The sequence below is a fragment of the Polypterus senegalus genome, chromosome 6 (genome assembly GCF_016835505.1).
Source record: "Polypterus senegalus isolate Bchr_013 chromosome 6, ASM1683550v1, whole genome shotgun sequence".
NCBI classification, from domain to species: Eukaryota; Metazoa; Chordata; class Cladistia; order Polypteriformes; family Polypteridae; genus Polypterus; species Polypterus senegalus.
In genome coordinates, this window is record NC_053159.1 from 113,418,059 (window position 1) to 113,444,921 (window position 26,863).

The following is a 26,863-nucleotide window of genomic DNA, read 5'->3' on the forward strand; positions in this document are numbered from 1 at the left end:
GTGGTTCAGGTACGAATAGGAGTGCTGATCTCGGGCTATATTTTCTAGCTGTCGATGAATGTAAAAATCGTAAACATTAAACGCTGTCATGCAGAAACTGCTTTTGGGCCATTTTAGTAAGTTTTAGTGGAAGAAGTGTACATTTTAACTGGCCGTGAACTTGCGCACGTTACTAACCGACCCCTATCAAAGAAGACACGAGTTTTAAGACCACGATACGGCAGGCAAATTAAGTAAGGACCATTGATAAATATTGACAGGGAAACATATGAAACCAGACAAAGTGCAAATCTCGGAGTCAACGGAAATATTGTAATCCGTACAGCATAAAAAGGAGAACAATTTTCTGTTAAGAAAGAAATAAAACTGTATATTCATCTTGGAAAATTAAACCACACCTTAGTTCGCTTTCGATGCGAAATATGGCGGCTTCTATTCCTATGCGCGCGCCATATACTGAAGCAATTGCGCACGCGCACTATCAGAAGACGCCGCAACGTGTGACCCGTTTTTTTTAACTCGACATTCCGTGTTTCTTGTAGCCTTTCCGAGAATATAGCAAGATATGTCAGGTTTTTTTTACAGTTGGTAACATCCAAATATAAATTGTGACATTCTATAAATATGCATTGGGGAAGTGAAATAAAAAATAAATTTGCTGTACACTTGATCGTTTTGCGTTTCACATGATGAGATGAATATGAAGCAAAATTCCAAAACATCACCTATGGATTTTGGGTACACTTGTACATACGGCATGGGCGTTAATATTATAGAATAATACATTTGAGTTTGGTACAGTGGCGTTGCAACCTCTTGGATTCTCTGCTCGAATCGCATGCCCAGTTGTTGTGTTCATTTATAGTAATCATAGTCTTGGCTGTGTCTGTTTTTTCCGATTTTATTTTTATTCGAGGAAAATAATTTTCCACACAATCAAGTCGAACTACAGAATTCAACTCTCACCCAAGAAAAAGAGATATAACAGCATGGGGAAAAATAAAAAATAAATAGAAAGAAAGAAACCACAAAGGGTCAGCTCAAGTTGGACGGCTGGGAGACAACGTCAGAGAGGCGAGATTGCGTTGGTTTGGTTATGTGCAGAGGAGAGATGCTGGGTATATTGGGAGAAGGATGCTAACGATAGAGCTGCCAGGGAAGAGAAAAAGAGGAAGGCCTAAGCGAAGGTTTATGGATGTGATGAGAGAGGACATGTAGGTGATGGGTATAACAGAACAAGATACAGAGGACAGAAAGATACGGAAGAAGATGATCCGCTGTGGCGACCCCTAACGGGAGCAGCCGAAAGTGGGAGATGATATAAAACTGAAAGTTAGGTTCACAGAGCAGATGAAAGTTCTGCTTTAGGTCTTTGTAGAGTTGACTTTTAAATGTGTGGATGTCTCAAGTTCCAGATAAATGAGGTTATAATTGAGTCCAGTTTCTTAAAGAATGATTTGTTAATGTATATAGTGATGCTGTGAAATGGAAAAAGAAGCTTGGGACGATTGGTTATCTTGAAAGTATCTATTCTTCCTGTTAATGTGAGATGTAAGGTAGACCATCTGTTCACATCTTTTTTGATTTTATTTTTTTCCAAGCTGATAGCAAAATTTTGTTGAAAATATCTTTATATTTTTACCTGTGAAGTTTAGCCATAGATAGTTAAACTGTTCTGATAAACTAAACAAATGTCCAGTTCAGCATTCTGTGCTTGAGTTCACTGAAAAAAGCACACTTTTATTCAGATTGTTATTTCATTCTGGATTAGAGATGAGCGAACTTTATGGTGTTAAATTCTCCTCAAGTTCAGAGAAATTACAGAATTGTTTTGGAATATCATCAAACTTGGCAAAATTATCTTTAAAGTGTCCCTGAGTGCTAAGGAAACGTCTGGCAATTATACTGGACCGGTTATTGTGGCCAAAAAAGGGAAGTCTGAGGTATGCGGCAGCTGTGCCAACCCCTGCACCACTGTGCCTCCATGAGATTAAAGAAGAAAGAACACAGTCAGAGACACACAGTCGCATATTTCATCAACACAAAGCAGAAATACAGAAATTTTAGTCAACAGTCAGAAATAATACTTTATGTTGATTTATGCGAGCAACTATTGCTTTGTGTGCTTTTCAGAAAAATGAGTTTTTTTGTAAAAAATATTCAGCCCTGGGAGAAAAGCAAAAAAAAAAAAATCAATCCTAAAAAGAGTTAAAGGCAGAAAATTCAAAGTGGCGTGTCATGATTAAAGCCACTGGCTTATTCAATTAAAGCTCTCCAAACTATCATGTTGATGCTTTGGACTTTTTCTTCTCTCAAAAAGATAAAAATGTCTTTCATTATTATTTCACTAGCCGAAGCCTGCCGTAGCATACGGCGGTTTAAGAATGGGAATGGAAAACAGTGAAAAAAGGAATTCAGTATAACAAAGGCTTAGGAAACCACTGTCGCAGTATAACGAAAATGGCAAGGAGCGAAACCAATGCCAATGGTCGAGAGAGTACCATCCTGTAGCAGGCTACAGAAAACATAGACATATATAGATAGACGCTGCATTCACTGTGTGCCCAGTCGACACGATCAGTCAGTGCGTCCAGCCTATTGCAAGTGGTAAAAGTGCCATTTAAACTAACACGGGTAGACATGGAAACCGAGTTTTCTGATGTAAAAACAATAACGTTTAAAACAGTATTGTTTACATACAACAGATTTTGGCGAATTGTTTACATCCAATTATTTATATCCATTTATACACTAATAATGGCAATTATTAAATAATAATAATAATAATTATTATTAAATAATTCCTCCCGTATAAGTAACATTTCTCGGATTGCTTTCTTCCATGTCTGAAACATTTCTAGACGTCGTCCTGTTCTTACGCAACACAGTACTAATGTATTGGTTAATGCCCGAGTTACCAGTTCTTTTATCTGAAACATGTTGTAAATCTTTGTGCCAGCCAGTGTCTCCATAAGGGAATAAAAGTGGCTAAACCATAGGATTGCAATTCATATTAAGCATGGAAATCTGTCTACAGGAGTTGCCTAAGGGACAGATGCAAATGTCCCTTTCGGCAGGTGATTTGCCATCTTCTCTGACGAAAATCGCTGCAACATTGGTGTGACATGTCCGGGCATTGTAGCGTTGTAAATTCTGCCTCGGGTTTTCCTCGAAAAGCTTTCGTAAAGCTGCTGTTGGATTGGACTGAGTGATTTAAGCGTACTACAGATGCTTGGCAAGAAATGGCGTGTCGGCAGCGTGTGGGCGGGACCGGTTTTGAGGGTGGACGTGGGAGGAGAGTTAGAGTTGGTAGGCGGGGCTCTGTTGTGTGTATCCCATGACGCGGTAGGAGGGTTAGAGCTGGTGGGCGGGGCTCTGTTGAGCATATCTCATGGTCTTAGAGTTGGCGGGCGGGGCTCTGTCTTACTTGGCCCTCACTGTCGTGCGTGCCCTTAGTGAATTATATTTATAGATAGCCTCCTGTGTTCGGGGGTTGGGGGGGGGGCATCAGGCTCTTTAAAGCTTTGTTTTCATTCTCCATGTAGCTAATTACGCACACATAAGGTACATGCCTCCTTCTCTTATACTGACATGAAACTCGAATTTTAACCTGCACATTTGGCAACAAGCACAGATAACTGATTGTTTATACTGTATATATTTAATAAAAATAAAATTTGAGAACCTGCATTATTTACTTATCTGATAAGCTTCTTAAATTGAGTTCACCTACTGCACACACAATATTAATGTGCTTTTATGGCTTTACATTTTGTAGCATTTGTTTTTATGGAAAATGTAAAAGACTGCGGTGAATACTGATATTATAGTAGTTCACCAGCTACCTTAGCTCCTTTGGTTTCCATGAAGACTGCATGCGTTTTCTCTGCTAACCCTGAGTTTCTCCCAGTGTTCAAATCTGCAGTGTGTCAGCCAGTAGACTAGCGATACTGTGATCGAGATTGTTTGCTCTTCATTGTGCCAACCACTGCACATCTGTGCCTTCATAAGATCAAAGAAGAAAGAAGTATTGAGAGATGCACAACCTTCATAACCATTCTGTAAGGCAGATTATCAGCATTATATAAACGGGGGTTGGTCCCATCTAATGTTGGCTGTTACAGCTCTGGGGGATGTCTGGTATAAAGTAGTTTTATCCATGCACATATACAGTATGTGGGCCAAACACAAATTTGTGCAATATGGTGAATAGCCATTCTACTATGTCAAAGGCTTTTTCCGCATTCAAAGATAACAAGAGCTGTGGTGTATTAGACTTTATTGGTGAGTTTATTACATAAATGAGACAGTGAAGGTTTGAAGTGGCAACCTTTAATAAATTGATTTTGGTCTTGTAATATTAGAGTAGGAGGAACTTTCTCCATCCTTCAAGCTAGAACTTTGGTGAGTATCTTATCATTATTCAGAAGTGAAACTGGTTTGTATGATGCACAATGTAATAAGTCCTTATTTTTCTTTGGAAAGATGATGATAATGCTTAGTGTGGGGCACAGCTCGGACACAGACAGGTGGACACCGATGGTTGAACGCCCAACACACGTTTATTCATTATACTACTAAGAACAGTGCACACACAACCCATTTTCACCCACAAAGTCCAGGCTTTCTTCCTCAATGCCTTATCTTTTCAGGTCCGCCTCGACTCCTCTTCTTCGAGCTCCGTCCTCTTCCACCCGACTCCAGCCATCGAATGGAGGGAGGCGCCCCCTTTTATGTTCACCCAGACGAGCTCCAGGTGCTTCCCGATAACCTTCCACTGGCCCTCCCAGGTGTGGCGGAAGTGCCGACTGTGCACCTGGAAGCACTCTGGGTGTCCCTGATCTTCTTCCCTCCAGCACTTTTGGGTGTGGTGGAAGTGATGAGGGCCAGGGCTCCTCAGGCACCGCCCCCTGGCTGTGATCACAGGCCCCTATAGGGTTGAGCTTCCATGCTCCTTTCCCGTGGTCCTCATAGCCACCAAGGCGGTCGCCCCCTCGTGGTCTGGAGGAAGCTTAAGCCCTCCTCCGGTCTTTCTGGGTGTTCCGGCTGGGTACCACCCCCAGCCACTTGCCACATTAGCAAAAAGTTTGAAATAGAATTTTGTTGTCTCTAGCTTCTATAAACATTGCTAATACTAGCAGAGCTAATTTAGTTGAAAATTGTTTGAAAAATTCCACTGGGTAGCCTTCAGGGCGTGGTGCATTCCGAATCTGGAGTGAATTTATAACATCCAGTAGTCGTGAGAGTGTCTGAGGTTTGTCCAGTTCCCCTGTACTAAGAATATCTAGCCGTGGTATTTATTTTGTGTCAAAAAACTCCTCAGATTGTGTCTTATCTTCTTTAAACTGAGTAGCACTTCTAGTACTCTATAAATGTGTGGCTTATTTTTATGTTATTTTTATGGTCAATGGTTTTATCTCTAACTGCACTGGATCTGCATTGGAAATTTCTGTTATTGCATTGCAGTTGCATTGCAGACTTGCTGTTTGTGGATTTGTTAACCTAAACTCTTCTCTCCATTTTTTTTATCCACATCTGAAAGAAGTGTGTGTTAGGTTGACTAGAGTTTCTAATTTGACCTTTTGTGAATGTTGTGTTATCTACGTTCATGCTTTGACCCAGAATCTTTGGACTCAGGCCACTGTGCATGACACTAAATAAGACTAAATGAGTTTGAGAATGTTAGGATACTTTTTAAAATCCATCCCACGTTTTTGCACATGCATAAACACAGGGAAATTTATGAAATGTCACAAATTCAATATTATTCCATAGTGCTATTTGTTTACTGAGTGCTTTGCAGAACCTTGAGTCCTTAATAAATGTTTCAGCTATAATAGAGTGAGAGATAGTTGTTAAATGATGCAACAATTTATATATGCAATACATTAAAGTTACATATCTCAATAATTAACAGAAACATTTCAACATTTAGCATTAAATCTAATTACCAAGACACTTAATAATTACTCCATCAAGGCTTAAGGCTCACTATGACATCATTTATTCGTTTGAGATGTTTGCACGTTTGCTTTATTGTTTCCATTTACTTTCAATTTGAGGGGGTTTTGTAAATTGAATTTCTTTTTCAGTGTTTTTCATCAATAGCCTTGTGTCATATTTGCCAACTTCTCAATATTGATGGATGGTTTTTACTTTGGAAAACATTACTTAAACCTATGCATATAATCCACTTTGGTTTTTACAATACATGGATGCAATCATTACAGTATTCTTGTTCTGTAGTGATACAGTATATATGAGTAAATATAGCTAAAATAAAAGATTTTCTACCTTATACCAATCTTTTCATCTTAAATGTGAATTGCTTGTGTATGCAATACAATTTTAGCTTCACTATCCCTATAAAATGATACTGAAAGTGTTTGTTACAAGGCTTCATAAATAATACTGGTTAACTAACAAAAATATTTTAGAACAGCTTTCTCTTCACTTTCTTTCATTTTGTAACCCTAATTGATAGTATTGTACAATATTTAGATAAGGCTACTTGACTGTAGTAGTAGTAATAGCATCAGCAACTATGTACATAAAATTATTGTATGTTTAATTGTGAACCTAAAGTGTTTTTTACAATTCCTTTGTAGGAATGTGCAAAGTTCAAATCCAACATTTGACAAGATAAAAGATGGGTTCCCAGCCAGTAACTAAACTAGAAGTTATGCAGGAGGTGAATGAATTACCTGCTTCCCCAATTTATTGTGCCCTTGATTTGATCATTTAATGTTTTACTTAACAATATAAGGCATGTTTAAAACGATCTGAGCTTTAAAATTGAAAGGTGGGTGGGTTTGTATCGTCAATTCAAAAGCTTAATCCCATAAGAGCAGTTTTACATTTCAGTTACAATACTTTCATTCTGCAGAAGTATTTATTTAACAATAGTTAAAGCAAAAAATGTTTAGCAAAATATTCATCTGCTTTGGATGTTTTGAGCACAAGACTAGGTAAATGACATGTGGATTATGTGATGCAAGTAAAATGTTTTCTTGGTCATCACTACATAGAACATAGGGTAAGTAAAAGTTAAAAATATTATTTTTGCATTGCGTATTCCCTTTAATTTTGTAGATCAATTATGATTTGCCCTTTTGAGTTTAAAAATAGATTTCTTAACAAACAAATTGGCAATTTTGACTGAGCTACTAATTTCACAGTCTTAACATAAATGACGTCTATAGTATAGGATAGTTATAACCATTGTAAAATGCCAAATACTTATGTATTTCAAATTAAATCCATTTTGCTATATATAGATAACTGCATATAAAAATCCTGCAGAAATTTTTTGTTCTGTTATCCTTTCATTTCATCTCACAGAAACTGTAAATGAGTTTTTTAGTGTTAAGTGTTTCAATAGTTATGAGTTGAGAAAATCTTGTGCTGGACACAGCACATATTTATATTTTGGTCTCTCCATGATTATGGGTATTGGCAGCCAATGCATCGCTCAGTTGCAGTGGTCAATCCACTCCAAATCAAATACACTCACCCACATCAGTTTATGGTCACACTGTTATGTCTTTGGACTTGAGCCAAATCAACTCTTTGAGAAATATATTAAATTAATCTGTCAAATTAATACAGTTTATATTAGGAAAACTAACTTGAGTTGTACTATCTGGAATGAGGTATGAACACAGTCTGTGCAAAGTCTTTTGCTAAACGTTTGTTGTACTGGAACAAAAGGTCTGCTATCTGTTCCTTTCAGTTTTTCTACAGTTGAGGAATGAAGGTTTTGAATTTTCTAGCAAAATAACCTAAAATTGTACTGCATTTTAAAGTGAAGTAAGATGAATGAGAATAAAAATCATTTGTATGGAATATTTTCTAAGAGTGAAATATTAAATAATGAGAATATGACGCATATGAGGTTGACGGAACCCAATCATGAGTCCAGTGTGAGCGTGTTTTAGAATACTTTGCGGCTCTAAATTGGCCTGAAATGTGTGTGGATGGTTGTATGAGTTTACTGAATGATGGAATTCTTTGAAAGGTTGAATTTTGCTTTCGCATCATTATTTTGGACATCTTTTGTCACTTGCAACCATGTAATTGAAATTCAGTAATTGATGTGTTCTCTTTACCAAGAGTGTTATTTACAATCAAAATTCAGTAACTGATGTATTCTATTTACTAAGAGTGTTATGTTCAATCAGAATACTTTATTGTGTTAAACTAATGTGTTCTTGATCATGGTATATATTATGTTCAATGTTATTGAATATTGAATATCCACATCTTGAGATTACATACATATTGCAAAATAGCATGTCCATGTCATTTTTAAGAAGGTTAAAATTCAGCTATTTCAAAAGGTTTCATCGTCTTCCCCGACAAGTCCAGGCTAGGGGCATGAATTCACCCCAGAAAGTCATCATCAAGTGCCATTGTCAACATTGAATGTTGATGTTCAGATGTGAATTGTTGTGTTTTGTTCTGCAAGTAAATAATAATAGAAAAAAATCACTCTTACAATTGTTTTTACTTTTTATTTTGCACAAATGGTGCCTCTGGAGTAATATGGCACTCTTGTGCTTCATTGAGAGACAATATTGAGTATGCATGTAGCAAGCAATCAAGTAACAACTGAACACACATTATAGACGTGCATCCATGTTTCTAACACTCTTTTCTATGGCAGGATCGTGGGTCAGCTAAAACCTGTTCCAGCAATCATTAGGTGCAAGGCAAAAACAATCCAAGGATAGCATTAGTCCATTGGAAGATGAACAAATATACATACTCACAAGCCAATTTAGCAACGCCAGTTCTCCCAAATATAATCAGGATGAAGCTATTTAAGTTTAGTAAAGATGTTCTAGAATAGGCAGTGTGGTAGAGCAGAGCTGTCGTTCCTGCCTCACAGCTCCAGGTTCTGCGTGGTGCTAACATGCTCTCCCAGTGCATTTAAAGATTGATTAGTATCAGCGAGTGTCAGTGAGTTTATGCACTTAAAAATGATGTGCACAGTTCTGTTAATATCTAATCCTCAGCAAGAGATTTTTGTCATGTGTTAAAAAAATTGAGATTTGGTCTGTGGCACTTCAAACTGCTCAATTAAACAACCTGCCTTTTTCAATTTTTAAGTATTTTTTCTTATAATGTAAGTGCATGATACACCACAGAAAGTGTGACATGCAGGTGGCTTAACTCTGAAAAAATTATTGCTTTTTATTAAAATACAGTACAATGTAATACTGTAGTTCAGTTTATTGTTATTTATGCAAAGTACAATGAAACTGGCTCTTTTAACTATGCTGCCACTTGGGATGAATATTGCAAAATTAGTATAATACGCAGAATATGGCCTTGCAAGGTTGGGAGAGGTTGGTATAAATACAGTCATGGCTTCCTTTACAAAAGTATAAAATGAATGCATATCAAGAAACATATCATTACCTCACGAAAGCAGTACTGAAAAGAAAACAGAATCTGTGTTAAAATGTATTTCCAGTTTTCTTTTGCTGTCACAAGAATGCCTCAGAAACACAGAAGGTAGGTTTTTTTCAATTAAAACTTTCACTGCCACAAAGTGGATTTATTTGGTAAATTTAAAGCTGTTTTCACAATGGGACCCAAGTACCCAATAGCTCCATTATAAAACAGAAGGGCAAAATAGTTAATTTTTAAATATATAAAATTTGCTTCACTTTAGAACACTATTTTATGTTGAGAAATAATGTATACTGTGTTTGGGAAGAAATAACCTTGAGTTGAAAAATACCAAACTTATCCCTCAAATTCATATAAACAATATTGAATTTATTTCTCTGCAGTGGTGCTGCCAGCAGCCATCGACCACCCAGTAATAGAAGAAGACTTACTTTCCATACCCATCAATCCTAATAACTTCCCAGCAAAACTATGGCGATTGGTGAATAATCCAGAAATTCAGTCTATAAACTGGAATCCCAGTGCTGAAGGAGTAATAATTATTCATCAGAAGCTATTTGAAAGTGAACTTTTGTCACCAGTTAGGCTTTCAGTGGAATCATCAGATGTCTTCAAGACCACTAACTTCACCAGTTTCATTCGACAGATGAATCTGTATGGGTTTCGAAAACTTCCTATGAGCTCTGGAAGTTTTTCTCAAAGTGGAAAATTTGGAGTAGACATCAAAGCAGTTAATGGTTCTGTTTGTAAGGACCTGCTTTCTAATATAGATACAGGCAAATACCTTAATACAGTGGGGGACCAGAGAATTGCAGATGGGACATTGCATCATTTCCTCCATCCTAACTTCAAGAAAGGACACCCAGAGCTATTAGTTAATGTGAAGAGACTGACCGGTGTCAACAAAGCCAAACTAGAAGCAGGAATTGAGGTAACATGCAGGAAACCTAGCCAGAAGCGGAAGTTTCTTTCATATTCTACTGGATCCTCAGAAAAAGGAAGGCTAGAAGACCAAGGTACAGTATTTTTTCGTTTGCTTGCTTTAATTTTTACTTATTTTCAGCATAGTCAAAAGTAGTTATTGATTCTGAATTTACAGTATGGCAGTATTTAGGTGTATGTATAAAAATTATTAAGTCATTATTGCTCTGGGATAAAAAAAAGTTTGTAGGTAGGAGGGTGTTATTAATAAACTGACATAGTAGAGTATTTCCTATTCCCATAATCCACATACAACTACCTTCTTTTTCTCTTTTCAGTTACCTTAGGTATTCCCTGAAAGCAGAACTTCCCCATCTGTCATCCATGAGGACGACAGGTGTAACTGATTTCCATTCCATCTGAGTTCCTGGTTACTTAATTACTATATTATCAGATCAATCAAACATGTGTAAGAAATGTTTTAATATATAATTTCTATCATATGCATTCATAGTGCATGTAAACAAGAGTGTAGCAATATATAGTCTCTACACTTTAGCAACCAGTTACTCAACTTTTAAAGGAGTTTGGCATGAAACTACAAAGGTGACATGTTGTTTAGAATTTAGATTTTTTTGTGTCTATGCAGTTGGCTGATTCATGCTCAGTGCACTCAATAATATTTAAATTGTAATAAAATCATAAAATATGGTGGCCTGGTTGCTCTGACACTCGTCTAAACAAAAAATGACATTGAAATTAGTTCAAAATAATAATACTGATTCATTTAAAGTAAAATATGCCAAGGAGCCTGCAAAACCGGTACAAATTCTACACAATTGGGAAGCTTCCATCCACTTTCTCCAAATATTTGTATTTAGTGATGTTTAGTTTTCCTTATGCCTCAGCTGTCATTGCACTTCACCCTCAGCTGTCATTGCACTTCACATTCGGTCCAACCCAGATTCAAAGCAACTACATTTGCAGCCATTTTTTATATATTTGTGTTCCTTCTTTTCATACAGCTTAAAGTGTATTTTTCTTGGTTGCCTTGCATTTTTTAAAAATGAGGGAACTTAAATAGTGATGCAGCACTTCCTACATTTGAGTGCTTTGCATTCTTTGATGCCTAACTATTTTCCTCTTTAATTATTTATGCCATACAGCAATTTCAGTAATGCTTCTTTTATGTTAATTTTTGTAGTGATTACTCATGATAGTTTGTATTTTCAATGGGATGGCTTGCCTAATTTTCTCCTCAGCTCTTGCATCATTTTCAAATTTAATTTCATTTTATCAAGAACATCAACGATGAAAAATACTGTACTTTTCTTGTTATTCATCCTATTTCACTTGGCCCTAATTACATTGTCTGTGTCCTAAACACATGTTATAACTTAACTTAGTATACCACCACTAACTTGACTTGCAACGATGCAGCTAACCACTTTGTCATTTTGCCATTACAGTACTGAAAGTTTTGGTTTTATTTATCTCTCATATTGAACTTGTGAGTTTAGATTTGTTTTTTGTTTTTTTTTTTACATTTACTCTAAATGTTTTCATCTTAGTATTTTATACCTTGTGTATACCACTGAAACGAGTATAAAATGTCACTGTTTTAAATAGCTTTCCCTGACTTTTTGGGTTTATGAGAAAAACGATTTACTTTACCTGTCATATTCCATTGTAACCCTCTCTACAAAGCACATTGAGGCAGAGTTCACAAAAAAGAGATTTCTTTGTCACAAGCAAGCAAAATCATGAAAAAGTCTTAAATTCCCTTCAGCTTTCTATACTGTACATGTGTGAATTCTAATCCAAGGTCTTTTGTTAAGAAAAAAAAATACAAAGTGAATTAATGCAATGTTTACAGTAACTCTGCATTAATGTCAACAATAAAGAAAAAAGACCAACAAAAATTCAATGAAAACTTTATAAAATTAAAATGAGCTAAAAATGTCAGCAAAAAATACAAATGAATTAATAACTGATACTTTTTTGAGTCTAGTGCAGTCCCTTGTAGAATAAAGAAACATTTTTTTCTCATCCTTCTTATAAATGTAGGTTAGTTGACGCAGGTGGCTATCAGAAATTTACTTTGACTATACATTTAATTTGGGCTATATTAATTTATAAATATTTGTGATGTATGTTGAAGATCACCAATTTTAAATGTTTTTCCAATGTTAAACTTTCAAATTGCTCATATGTATCAGATCCTGTAGTGGTATTTCAAGATAAGGCCTATACGTGTTCCAACGCTTCTCCTTCTCCAAACTGTATGTGTTGTTTCTTCACCTTTCTACTCTTCCTTTCTTCTCACTTTCCTGGCTTTTATTTTTAAACAACCCAAGGATCATGGGCTTATTGCTGTGATTATGGCAGTTTTCAATACACAAGTTAGAAAATCTAAGTTTTAATGACTTGTTTGTTTTCCAAATATTCATACATTTACTTAATTGCTTGATATTTGCTGCCGTAAACGTAGTTTTTTTTATTTATATGTCATTTTCACAACGTTATAAAGTACTAGTTTTATGACTAAAGTGGGTCATCTCCTGTTCTGACCACATTCATCCATCTATTCATATCTTAACACGCTTTTCCAATATTGCATCTTAGGAAGCCAGAATCTGTGTCTGACTGGGATGCCACTTCGCGTCTGGGAAGACTTATGCTCATTTTGGAATAAATTGTAATTGCCACTTATTCAAATATGTGCTTTCTTCTGAGTGTGGAAGGAAACTAGAGTGCCTGGAGAAAACCTCTTGGACTGTGGAAGAACGTGCAAACTCCTCATAAGCAAGGATCAGGCATGTAATGAGCACTGGTTCCTTTAGCTGTGAGGCAGCATCACTAATCAAAACGAAAAAGCCCATCTTATTTGTTTTCCTTTTTATGCATATTTAACCATTTACTGTATTTTGTACATTTCAGTACATAGTCTTAATAAATTCCTTTCAACCTTCCTATTCAGGTTTCTTTTAGGAGTTCTAGTGCAATATTATGTTTTCTTACCATGTTACTAATGTTTAATTTAACACTGCTATTGCTTCTTCCGCATCATCTTTTAATATACTGATAATTTTAAATTCATCTAAATTTTTATATGGCTTAATTGTTTATTAATAAATTGCATATTTTGTTCTAATGCTGTATTTTTCCCTCAGATTCTGCAAATCATGACCAGACCCATCATGCTTTCTACATGGAGAACTTGCATTTCATGAAAGGTCCTGATCCTTCTCCAATTTCACAGCATATGTGGCCAAACCATAGTAGGATGTACATGAGGAAAATAGACGGCTATTCCCAACACCTAGACTGGAGCATGCCTGTATCAGTTTTTCAGGGTTTGCCACTGCAAGCCAGCTGTGCTGTGCAATCCAATTCAAGCCAACTTCATGATCAGCAGAGTCCTCAAAGAACAGGCGATCTGGAACACAATTTCAACTGGCACCTGACTCATGTAAAACAGTATCCATCATACAGCCTCCAAGGTAAAGTCTAAATAATGTTCTTGGATAACCATTGAAGTGAGTACGTGCTAGATAAAGTATAGTACCATGTGATATACAACTGTTAGTGTTTTTTGGATTCACTGATTTCTTTAGGTGCTTTTCACATTTGTCTTCAGGTATTAACAGCGTTTCCCTCAAAAATTAGAAAATGTAACTGTTTTGGTCACGTGATCATTTTCACTAAAAATGACACTATCATTTTTTAATTAAGAATTAACAGACAATAAATGTGATAATGAAGTCTCAATTTAAAAAATGTGTTTCTCTGAAGAAATAACAGTTTTAAAAATGTAGCTATGATGGTGCTTGGAAACTGAATAACAGAGCTATATATGCAGCTGCATATTCAAAAGACCACTCATTCTTTGCAGGTGAACAGATCTGCAAACTCAAGTTTTACTTTTTAAAACTGTTGTTTTAATGAAACCAAAACAAAGAAATGCACGCAAAGTAAGCTAGTTTAAAAAAATGTTGTAGTAATACAGTAAGTCACAGTGTCTTTTTCTTTGTTATGAACAAAAGTCACATATAATAAATACATCCCCACTAGTCACCGGAGTAAAGTTAAGATGAAGATAACACAGTGAAATAAAATTGCAGAGGAATTATGTCAATAACTCTTGACAATAATGAGTAAATAGCTTATCAATGTAGGGGAATCACAATGATATCTGGTTGCTAAGTCTAAGGCTATTTAATCATACAGTGCTCAAGGCAATATATATTTACAGCTTAACTGCATATAGTATTAAATTTCTTTTACTTGGACCACTAAAACATACTTATTTTTAGAGACTCATTTTGATTTTTATCCATATGTAGCTGAAGAGATCAAAACATGGGTGTGGAACACCAGCACAAGTTTCACTTAACTGTTTATTGGTTACAGCAAAGGCCAATTTATTATTACTGCTTAGCAACCAAACAGTTTTGCGGATATGCACGTTTTTCCCAACATGAATTCAGAAAAACATTATGGGCTGCCTGAGAATGAATAATGGATTTTCATTATTTATATAATTTTGTAGCAGCAGTAGCTTGTTGCTAAATTTTCTGTATAGGGGAAACACTGGGTATTAATGTGATAGGGAATGTCATCCTCTACAGTTATCATGGGAATTTATTTAGAAATGTTCATACTGTAGTTTCACTTTTGCATGCTGTTGGTTGCACTTATTTTACTTTGATTTAAAAACAAAAAGCCTATTTGGGTTAATAAAAATTTGATGTGTAAATATTGTGTAAATGGAAAACTTGACACTTTAGCTGAGAGGCTGTCACTGAGGCCTAGCTGATATAGAAGCCACCATCCTGGCAGTAGGGGTTGTTTGGTCTAGGAGCCAAACCTGAGCAATGGATGCTTTGGAGGTTGAATAGAAATTTTAAACGTTGAGTGGTATCAGGGTGGACCAGATACAAAAAGCAATTTACATAGTTTATATTAAGTAACCAAAGATATGATATGTTACTTATGGTGTGTCTTCAGTAGTTACTGTATATTTGTAGATTGGACAGAGTGCTGGTTAGGGATCTGCGCCGGCAATTGGAAGGTTGTTGGTTCGAATCCCATAAACACTAGAAGTATCTCTACTCTATTGGGCCCTCGAGCAAGGTCTTTAACCTGCAGTTGTTCCATACTGGGTATGATGTTAATCTGCATCCAGCCCTGCAAGCAGGTCCTCCAATTTACAGGGAAAACTTGGGGGATGGTAGCACTTCAGCCACAGTAAAAATCCTCACACTAATCCAGTGTGGTGCTGAGGTGTCACCCACTGCATTCGGGTCCCAGTCTAGGTGGTTCTTCGTGTGGTAGGTGCGGCAACGCGCTCTCGCGCATGCTCCCAAGCTATGATGAAATTGTATATTATGGACATTCCTCATTGGTTGATTGAGGTTACAGAAGTGTAAAGCCTGAGAGTACTTAGGGGGATTCTTTTGCTTGGAACGTTGATTAAAGCTGGACTGTTACTTGGGTGATTAAAAACAGTGAATATACCTTTTATTTTCCTACCCTTATTTTTCAGAGTGACAGAACAGTGTGTATTTTGAGTTTGTTTAATTAAGATTTTTCCCTGACTCAAAATAAATAATAAATGAAGCAATGATCATATTTTGGCATCAATAGCTATGGTCAAGGGTGCATGTTTCATTGTTGCGTAGCTCAAGGACCACGGTTCTATACAGAGGTGTGCTACATGGTGGATTTGGTGCCACATTGCTTTGTGAATGCCATTTCCAGTATAGATACAGCATAATCCTTGCATTATGTGCAGGAAAAAAATGGTTCAGCTATTGGATGGGTTGTGATCAGATCTTTATCAAAATACTAAACAGGATTAACAGGAGGATACTGTATTAAGGAACACAACCAAACTTTGGGGGTTCTTCCAGTTATTTTAAAGCTTATGTAAAGAACTTAATACATCACATAAATTCCATCACTAGTTAGCGTTCCCAGGTGAAGACTTTACCAAATTGACTGGCTTCCAAGTGTTATGAAGCCTTTTTGGTACAGAATGTCATGAAACTTTAGGGTCCATAGTTTAGTTTACATAAGCATTATTTAGCCCATTGTAGCCTTAAAAATTCAACTGATGTAACAGACATTAATCCAAAATTATGGAGGACTATCCAGGATTTTTTTTTTAAATGGACCACTTTTTGATTTGATTGCAGACTCACTGAAACTGGTTTAGGCTAATGACAGTGTCATACAAATCTAAATGCGTTGTTTAGACATATGACAATAAAAGTTGGAAACAATGCATAAAAGAGAGAACTGAGTTAAAAAAAGAAACAAATGGCTGCCTTTTTTATATATTTCATATCAGTATGTATTGAGAATTTGTGTGCTTTAGCCGATCAATTTTACAATTAATGATACTTTTAGTAATTCATGCTTGTCATAGAAAACTACTGCTCTCCTGTGAGTGGGAAAGTGAAATTAGTGTTTTTAAGTTAATGTAGATTTATGAATGAAGGTCTGATCAAAGTCATGCAACAGTTCAGGAAATCTTAATGAAGCAATACTTTTTTAATATATACAATCATGAGAAGTTAATTGACAGAAACTGAAAAACACAACAAACTTTTATCAATGAAGTAATTTTAGATTGTCTGGTACAATATGTTACTAAAGAATTGATCACCCTTCCTCAGAAATATTTCTACTCAGTGTGCCATTTTTAAATGCAGAATGCTAAAGAATTATTTATTTTTTAATTTAACAGCTAGTATTATAAATTTATGGTATTGCATAGTAAGAAAATCTATTTGTTGTCTTGGCACTGGGGTTGGTAATTATTTGCTTAACATATATTCCTGTACTGTTTTCCAAGAGTCATGAATCAGAAGTAAAGAGTGATGATGTATTATTAACAAAGTTGTATTATCCTTCCCTAGAATTAAGAAATGACTACTTGGTTATCTACAGTAAAAAAGCCATTTGCTTTATGTATTTAATTTTGGAATTAATTGCATAGGTAACCAACACAGCATAAGACATCCCCAGTCATGGTGTTGCTTTCACTGTCTGTGAAAATTAAAGTTTAATATAAAAAATATAAAAGGAAAAAAAGGAGACAATCAGTGAGACAATTTTCTAGTCTGCAAAATCCCTTTTGATACACCTAGTATTTTAAAGAGAACTTGTAGTTATTATTGTAACTGAACAATATTGGAAATTCATTGATTACTTTTTAAACTTGATTAAACATTTAAGTTAAGAATACAACCAAAATCTTCAGTGAAAGAATTTATTCTTGAGTTTTGCTTTTAACTTGTTTTAGGAACATGCCACTGCTGCTCTTCTTCATCTGTTGGCTCAATACCAGGATGTGCAGAACAGCATTCTTCTATTTTTCCTCACTACAACTATTACCAGGTTAGTACTAACAGTCAAAGTGAATTGGTAGCGTGAAATGTGAAACATTGGTACTACCATTGATATGTATTTTTTATAAAAGTTGGTTCTGACACTCCAAATTTATCTTGGATGCTGAGGATAGTTCATTGACTTTGTTAGTAAATTTTTAAATAACACTTAAATCATTGAAAAGCTGACATCTAACTGGATGTTTTTGGAAGCTAAGAATCTAACCATATACATGTAGCCAATAGGTAAAATGTAGATAAAATTATCCATGCTATTCTTCATATATTGATTGAGTCGTTTCCTTTTTTGCTGTTAGAAATGCTGTATTAATGATGGAATAAATCTTACTAGAAGTCAGCACCAAGATTATTACAGTTAATAAAAACTAAAATCAAAACTGAAACAATTAATAGAAAACATTTTCTTAAACTGAAATGAAATAATTAACAAAACCAAAATGAAAAGCTGAGCTAAACAAAATGATTAAAACAGCTGGAAAGACTAACAGAAATAAGTACTAATTTACTAAAAGTATTTTTAGTTTTCATCACAACCCAGACTTACACAAGGACTAACCTGGGATGCTGGAGTCACGAAATTAATCAAAACATATTAATACAAATTTTATATTTGTTTTTTGAATAAATATTCTTGACATTAGTCTTCAACCCTTGTGACTTTAACCTCTAAAACAGACAGTCATCCATCAAGAGCCACTCACATGAATTTATTCAGTGATCGGCAGTAGGTGATGGAGTGTGGGTGTTTACACAACATTTGCTGAATATGGGCACGTAAAGCGTGCGAAATAGAAAGCAATTTACTATGTGAGAATAGTAACAGTTCCTCAGGAGTTGATAGTGGCAGCATGATAGATTCTGGTTCAAGTGTTAGTGAAGAATAGCATATGAGCCTAATGTCTGTTATGATGAGCTGACACATTTCTTTGAGCTTCTTGTATATCAATATGTAAATTCAAACGGCTTGAAGTTGTAACGTGTTGGACAACAGAATCTTCATCCTATGGACAGAAAAATAACGAGAGAGTACTGTTTCAGTTTATTTCTCAATTTTCTGCGTCCAGTTTGCACAGGAAAAATTCTTTTTGAAAGTAAAACGACATTGATCGAGAGACTGACAAGGTCAACATACAAGATCAGCATAATGTTGCTGACCAATCACTTTTGCTTTAAAAAGGCCATGTAACAATGAAGCAGTACAAACCTTGTTCCACTGAACTACAGGCAGGTAGGTGAAGAGAGTCTCCCAACTGGTGAAAAACTAAACCTACTTATTTGTTTTTGTATTTATTCTTTATTAATTTATCATTTTTAGTTTTACATTCACGGTTCAAAATACCAGAAATTGTGAAAATAATCCGGTAACAGAATTATGTTTTAAAATATTTGTTCCCCTGTTTTCAATCTTTCTCTCTCTCTCTCAAAATAAATAGTTGAAATATCATACTCTTTTTGTTCTTAACATCAGCCATATCATAAATATTGCATCCAAACCTGCTGGGATAGGCTCCAGAATTCCTGGAATCTGGATCTGTATAAGCAAGTTCAGAAAATATACTGTATATATTGATCCTAATCTCAGATGCTGTTTCTGTCATTTTATGGCTGTCCACACTTCTATTTCCTGCTCTTTCTCTTCTCATTAAGAGTTTGCTGTGCATGGGCTATTCAAGTCTCACTAACCCTAACCTTGACAATATATGCTTGTTTTTATTTGTTTCCCTCATTACAGTTAGGTGGCGTCTGAACACTGATTCAAGCCTAAGCGCCCCGTACTTCTTAAACCCCCGTGATACTGTGTCAGAACACAGTACAATCTATTTTTGATTTTTGATATTTTTTCAGGCCTGTAGGTGGCAAAATTCTGTCTATAAATTGTATGTGCCTGAGATGGAATCATAAATCAAAATGGCTGGTAGAAAATAACAAAGCAGTATAGGAGATATTTGAATGATATATTGAAGGCATTAATTGTAAGCACATTGTCTTGGAACAGGATATGTAGTGTGCTGTACACATTTAGATGAAAAACCCTCAAACCTTAAAATCCACCTAATTTTCATCCCAAATTGTCCCATTCTCAGCAAGAAAAGGAAAAGATGAAGTGCCAACAGTCAGTGTACATTTATTTGTTCAGCACAAATGACATAGAATTATATTTTAAAAATTAAAAAATTGTATAAAATTGTTCATATACAGTATCTGGTTTTGATTATGCTTTTTTATCAGACAAAAACAAACCCAGATAATAAACCATGTAGTGTAGTAAATTTCCAATAACATTAAACTCATATCCAGACCAGTTAAGTTTACAGTTCTGTCTGATTGTGACATAAAACTAAACTCCATAGTAGCTCTTTAACCATATCATAATTACTAAAGCTAAAACTGAAACTAATAGATATAAAAATAAAATAGAAATGTTTTTGTGAAATAAACACTAAATTCAACTAAAACTAAAAGATAAAGGAAAACCAAAACTATACAGATTTTCCAAGCAAGGTCATAAAAAATCTAGAAATAAAAACTAATATAAGACACAACTATAATACCCTTGGTCAGCAGTATACACTGTGGCATTTCTCTAGAGATTTGCATTGCATTCGTAAGATTGGTTGATTCAGTATGTGCATCATGGCTGCCTACTTATTATTAAAGTGTTACTGGTAGATGGAGAATGTGGGGAGCACTAGCCAGATAAAGCCAGGTATCATCAGTAATTTGTATAATTGGCTACTTCACCTCCAGCCATAGAAGTAAATATGTAGTAGTAATAGTATTGTCATTTGTTCAGAGTACAGTAAAATAGCAATGAGTGGATATTACAGAACACACACATGGTTATCAAGCAATTAGCTGCAGTGTTCTGTTTTACCTGCCAACTGTAGTTCAGAGAAGGTAGAAAATCCCTTTAAAATGGCAACAAATGCAGCCTTCTGGTAGCAACATGACCTGAAGACAACGTCAGGGATATACTGCTATATTCATCAATCATACTCGACAGAAATTCTGCTGTGACTTTTTTGTTTCCTCACATTAAAATTGGCATGTGTGGTCATTTTGACATTGCTGCTGAAGAGATCATTGTGGCTTTGACAGTTCTTTCCACAAAATGCTTTCTCTGTCTGCTTCCAGCAGTCATATGAGAGACGTAGGACTGCATTTTAGCTGAGGGAAATTTCCTTCGGAGGATGCGGACAATGCACTGCACTTTTCATCTGCTTGACTGCAACTCATATTGCATTGCTTTAATTAAAAGTAATCAGTGAACTAATCTGGTGCACGCTGAGAAACTTGAGGCCTTCTTGTCAAACTTATTTCAGATGATCATCTCTATAAGGTATATTAAGTATCTAAATATTACCCTGTTGATCCCAGAGTCTAGACTGATTTGTTCCAGCAGCAATATAGAATATAAAGTGCAAAATGACAGTGTAAACTGTTTTATTAAGATCAAGACTCAAGATTAGACAGACAGACATACAGACAGAAAGAAAGACTTTATATGTTTCTAGGGAGAAAATTGTCTTTTTACAGAAGTTTTTTAAATAAATACATATATAATTAGGTAAATAAGTATACACACATATGATGGTCTGAACACACCCCAGAATAAATATAAAGCAATAAAACTAAAAAGAAAGAAAAGTTCTGACTTGGCTATCACCACCATGCACTTACTGTTTCTATTGTTTATCTCGTTTCTAAAAAATATTGTCCTTCTACCAAAATATCTTGTTATAACTGACTTGGATGAAGACGGGTATGATGGGAGGAGGCACTATAAGGTTTGATAGCTAATGTTAAAAAATAGTGACTGTGGTACTTATTCCATCAATAAGAGGTAAGATGTTGGACAGCATTAGTCATGATGGCTGCTTTTCCATCATCCTTTGCTTCTGCCAATGTCTTAAGTGAGTCTATAATCAGTCTTGAAGTACAGCTGGCTTTCCAGATCTGTCTATTCAGTCATTAGCTATTCTCTAAGCTGGCTCTAACTGATGCGTTCCCCAAACAAAATTCTATACAATTCTATAAAAACAAAAATATATAGCAAGTCTGTGTGGTTCAGTCAATCCAGTCTATTCTTCCATATATTTACAGGTCCATGGCACCTTTTCCTTTATCATGACTGATCTCTGAACTCCCTGGCATACTTGTTGAAGTGCATTGTTAATCTTTTAAGGACTTTTTCTTTGCTAATTTTAGTAATTGCAACTATATAGTTCATTTGTACATTTAAAGTTATCGAAAGAGTGACCAATCAGTGCCTATTACTGTGAGAAAGTGCAATTTTAAATATTACAGTATCTTCAAAATATTACTATGAACATTTCTTTTCTGAAAATATGCAAGTGAAAGCAACGAGACAGGTTTATTTTTACATTGTTTTGTCCGGCTGCTAGTACTAAGCACAATATGAGGGTCATGTTGCATGTATTTATAACCCAATTAATCTGTTTATTTTTCATATGTAGTTGCCATGTCCAGTAGGTGGTCGGAATTCCTTCAGTCCAAACTGGCAACACACCAGCCCATGTTCCCCTGAAGAGAGCAGAAAGATGGATGTTAGTTTGGAAACAGTATTTCAAATAGCAGATGAGTTGCAGGTATCTCCAAAAGCAAGCATGGTAAAAGTAGAAATGGATCCACTTCAAACCCCTACTCAAGAAGGCACTGCTGCAAAAGAGCACTTAGTATCAGATGTTAGCAGTCATGTTGCTGAAAGTTCATTGTCCCAGTTGGCTCCAATAGAGCTTCACAACTTTACTCCATTAAGTCTGGAAACCGTCCCGTTATCTGCTACTCCTGATTTTCAAACAGAGGGACTAATCACTCCAGTTTCTACTGTTGATGCACCCGAAGCTTCAGTTCAGCAACTGAAAACAGAACCAAGTACCATTCATCTAGATTCATGGGGAAGCTTAAAACCTTCTCAATCTCATGAGGTAAGAAATCGTATTTTAGGTAAAGAGTTTATGCTACAAGGTTATGGAATACCAACTATTATTCAAAGGCAGTACTTGATTTTGCAAAAATAGGCAACGACAGACCTGCTAAAAGTAAAGAATAAAAGATTTTTTTTAAACAAAAACTTTTTGTTGACAATAATAATGGATGCAATAAATAGTCAATGTAAGAACTAAAATTAGTATAGTTTCTGGTGAAATGTATCCTTTGTATAATAGTTCCTTCATGGTATTATTTAGTTACTCTCAAAATCTTCATTAGAATAATTCAAGATGCATAGGCTAACACTTTTTTCATTAAACCATTCTTTTTTGTCAATTTTAATGAGTCTCCACTATTATTAAATAAATCAGTAGTGCAAAACAAGCACTGTGAGAGAGTACAGAACACAGCAGTAACATTTACAGAATCATCTCCTTGCCATAAACCTAACAGAAACCTAGATATTAATTTAGCATTACTGAGTTGAACTTAACTGTCACTTTTTTATTACAGATTCCCAAGCACATTACCCACTCTTTGCCAGAAGAAATATCCGTAACAGCCATGGAAAACAAAACTTCAGCTTATGGCACCAATACTCAACATAAGCAACACATACTACAGAGTCAATCTCTGAGTAAGTACACTGTTGAAAAATGAATGTATATTTTCATTCTGTCATACATAGATTTTTCTTTGACAAATTCTCTTAAGTAATGTTCATAGTCATACTTTTTTCAATTGATTGATAATTTATTAATCCCAAGGGGAAATTCACATAATCCAGCAGCAGCATACTGATAAAAAAACAGTATTAAATTAAAGAGTGATAAAAATGCAGGTAAAAACAGACAATAACTTTGTATAATGTTAACATTTAACCCCCCAGGGGTGGAATTGAAGAGTCACATAGTGTGGGGGTCTCCTCAGTCTGTCAGTGGAGCAGGGCAGTGACAGCAGTCTATCGCTGAAGCTCCTCCTCTGTCTGGAGATGATACTGTTTAGTGGATGCAGTGGATTCTCCATGATTGACAGAAGCCTGCTCAGAGCCTGTCGCTCTGCCACGGATGTCAAACTGTCCAGCTCCATGCCTACAATAGAGCCTGCCTTCCTCACCAGTTTGTCCAGGCGTGAGGCGTCCGTCTTCTTTATGCTGCCTCCCCAGCACACCACCGCATAGAAGAGGGAACTCGCCACAACCGTCTGATAGAACATCTGCAGCATCTTATTGCAGATGTTGAAGGACGCCAGTCTTCTAAGGAAGTATAGTCGGCTCTGTCCTCTCTTGCACAGAGCATCAGTATTGGCAGTCCAGTCTAATTTATCATCTAGCTGCACTCCCAGGTATTTATAGGTCTGTACCCTCTACACACAGTCACCTCTGATAATCGTATGGTCCGAGAGGGTCCTGGGCCTCCTAAAATCCAGCTCTTTGGTTTTGCTGGTGTTCAGGTGTAAGTGGTTTGAGTCGCACCATTTAACAAAGTCCTTGAATAGGTTCCTATACTCCTCCTCCTGCCCACTCCTGATGCAGCCCGTGATAGCAGTGTTGTCAGCGAACTTTTGCACACGGCAGGAGTCCGAGTTATATTGGAAGTCCGATGTATATAGGCTGAACAGGACCGGAGAAAGTATAGTCCTCTGCGGCACTCCTGTGTTGCTGACAACAATGTCAGACCTGCAGTTCCCAAGACGCACATATTGAGGTCCGTCTGTAAATAAATAAATAAAAGTGATTTGTATCTGTTGTGATTAATAATGGTACAACAACTTAAACCTGCTTATGAGTCAGGAAGAATGACATTACAATTACATACACTCACCTAAAGGATTATTAGGAACACCATACTAATACGGTGTTTGACCCCCTTTCGCCTTCAGAACTGCCTTAATTCTACGTGGCATTGATTCAACAAGGTGCTGAAAGCATTCTTTAGAAATGTTGGCCCATATTGATAGGATAGCATCTTGCAGTTGATGGAGATTTGTGGGATGCACATCCAGGGCACAAAGCTCCCATTCCACCACATCCCAAAGATGCTCTATTGGGTTGAGATCTGGTGACTGTGGGGGCCATTTTAGTACAGTGAACTCATTGTCATGTTCAAGAAACCAATTTGAAATGATTCAAGCTTTGTGACATGGTGCATTATCCTGCTGGAAGTAGCCATCAGAGGATGGGTACATGGTGGTCATGAAGGGATGGACATGGTCAGAAACAATGCTCAGGTAGCCCGTGGCATTTAAACGATGCCCAATTGGCACTAAGGGGCCTAAAGTGTGCCAGGAAAACATCCCCCACACCATTACACCACCACCACTAGCCTGCACAGTGGTAACAAGGCATGATGGATCCATGTTCTCATTCTGTTTACGCCAAATTCTGACTCTACCATTTGAATGTCTCAACAGAAATCGAGACTCATCAGACCAGGCAACATTTTTCCAGTCTTCAACTGTCCAATTTTGGTGAGCTCGTGCAAATTGTAGCCTCTTTTTCCTATTTGTAGTGGAGATGAGTGGTACCCGGTGGGGTCTTCTGCTGTTGTAGCCCATCCGCCTCAAGGTTGTGCGTGTTGTGGCTTCACAAATGCTTTGCTGCATACCTCGGTTGTAACGAGTGGTTATTTCAGTCAAAGTTGCTCTTCTATCAGCTTGAATCAGTCGGCCCATTCTCCTCTGACCTCTAGCATCAACAAGACATTTTCACCCACAGGACTGCCGCATACTGGATGTTTTTGCCTTTTCACAGCATTCTTTGTAAACCCTAGAAATGGTTGTGTGTGAAAATCCCAGTAACTGAGCAGATTGTGAAATACTCAGACCGGCCCGTCTGGCACCAACAACCATGCCACCCTCAAAATTGCTTAAATCACCTTTCTTTCCCATTCTGACATTCAGTTTGGAGTTCAGGAGATTGTCTTGACCAGGACCACACCCCTAAATGCATTGAAGCAACTGCCATGTGATTGGTTGATTAGATAATTGCATTAATGAGAAATTGAACAGGTGTTCCTAATAATCCTTTAGGTGAGTGTAAATTAAATTGGATTTTCATTTATGTGCTCCTTTGGGCAGCACAGTGCTGCATTATCCTAAATAATCAAGAATAATCTAGTACTTATGGGACTTTATTTCTTGCCAGATCATCATAAGAAGGTCTGTCTGTTTTGTATTGTGAAATAATAGCATTATGAAAAGTGTAAATGTGTAAAAGTCAATTGTGATTGGGCTGTTTCTGATTATAAACATTAATGCCGTACTATAGCTACAACTTTTCAGAATACATTTTTAATCTTAAAAAATTAATTTATCCTGACACCAATCATTTAAACTTTTACTGTGCTTTCATTTCTGATTGCTGCCTGACCCATTCATGTGTATTTCTGTGATACTTGCATATGTGGAGGTGTTTAGTCATTTTAGTTATTTGTGACTCTTGATGTGCAATTATTGAACCAGGAAGCAAGTGTTACTGTATTCCTCAATTAAGGATTATGGAGTATGTCATGGGTGTGATGGTGATACAGTGGTTAGAGTTGCTACCTCAGTGACCAATATTTGAGACCCATCTTATTTTATTTGTCTATTTTAGTTGGGCCAGTGTAAGTAAGTAGAGTTGTATATACATTTATGTGAGCATCACAATGAACTTGGTGCACTCTTAGGCTCCAACCCCTTGCAACCCCGAGTTTGATTAACTGTACTTAAAAATTAATTAATAAATGAATACAATGTCTCATAAACTTTTCCAGTGTTTTTGCTAGTATATCTTTAAAGCGTGCTGTTTATCTTGTCATTTATTAGAAAACGTTCCGTTTGTTTGCTTCATATATGAAAACTAGCATGCTAAGAGTAAGAATAGTTGTTCAGGTAACTTCAGGCTTTATATCAAGAAAGGCTTTATACAACTGAAAACATCACATAGCAGTTAATACCTTGCTACCAGTTTATATAAATTATTATGGTTTGACACTGTAGATCATGAGTATTACATTTCCCTAAAGATCACTGCTGCACTAATTCAATTATCGATTGTTTTTCTCTCTCCAGATCTTGTCCTTTTAGTGGATGTTGCCTGCAAGCAGGAGCCCAGTGGGAACAAAGATTGTCAGGTTCCTGTCATCCAGTCACCAGCTATGAATAAAAAATAA

General features: G+C 36.2%; 1 protein-coding gene across 1 annotated transcript; it reads left to right on the forward strand.

Moving 5' to 3' along the window:
• Positions 1–422: 422 nt before the first annotated feature.
• Positions 423–26,863, forward strand: hsf5 (heat shock transcription factor family member 5). The gene is made up of 8 exons (XM_039755077.1): positions 423–498; positions 9,801–10,106; positions 10,212–10,433; positions 13,512–13,841; positions 17,651–17,745; positions 22,235–22,705; positions 23,223–23,346; positions 26,763–26,863. Exons 1-8 carry the CDS (start codon positions 423–425, stop codon positions 26,861–26,863), a joined length of 1,725 nt encoding a protein of 574 aa, XP_039611011.1.

Coding starts and splice junctions, on each gene's coding strand:
- hsf5 (XM_039755077.1), top strand. CDS start 423: ATGGCGGCTTCTATTCCTATGCGCGCGCCATATACTGAAGCAATTGCG. Junction 13,842..17,650: donor TCCATCATACAGCCTCCAAG/GTAAAGTCTAAA, acceptor AACTTGTTTTAG/GAACATGCCACTGCTGCTCT. Junction 17,746..22,234: donor CTCACTACAACTATTACCAG/GTTAGTACTAAC, acceptor TTTCATATGTAG/TTGCCATGTCCAGTAGGTGG.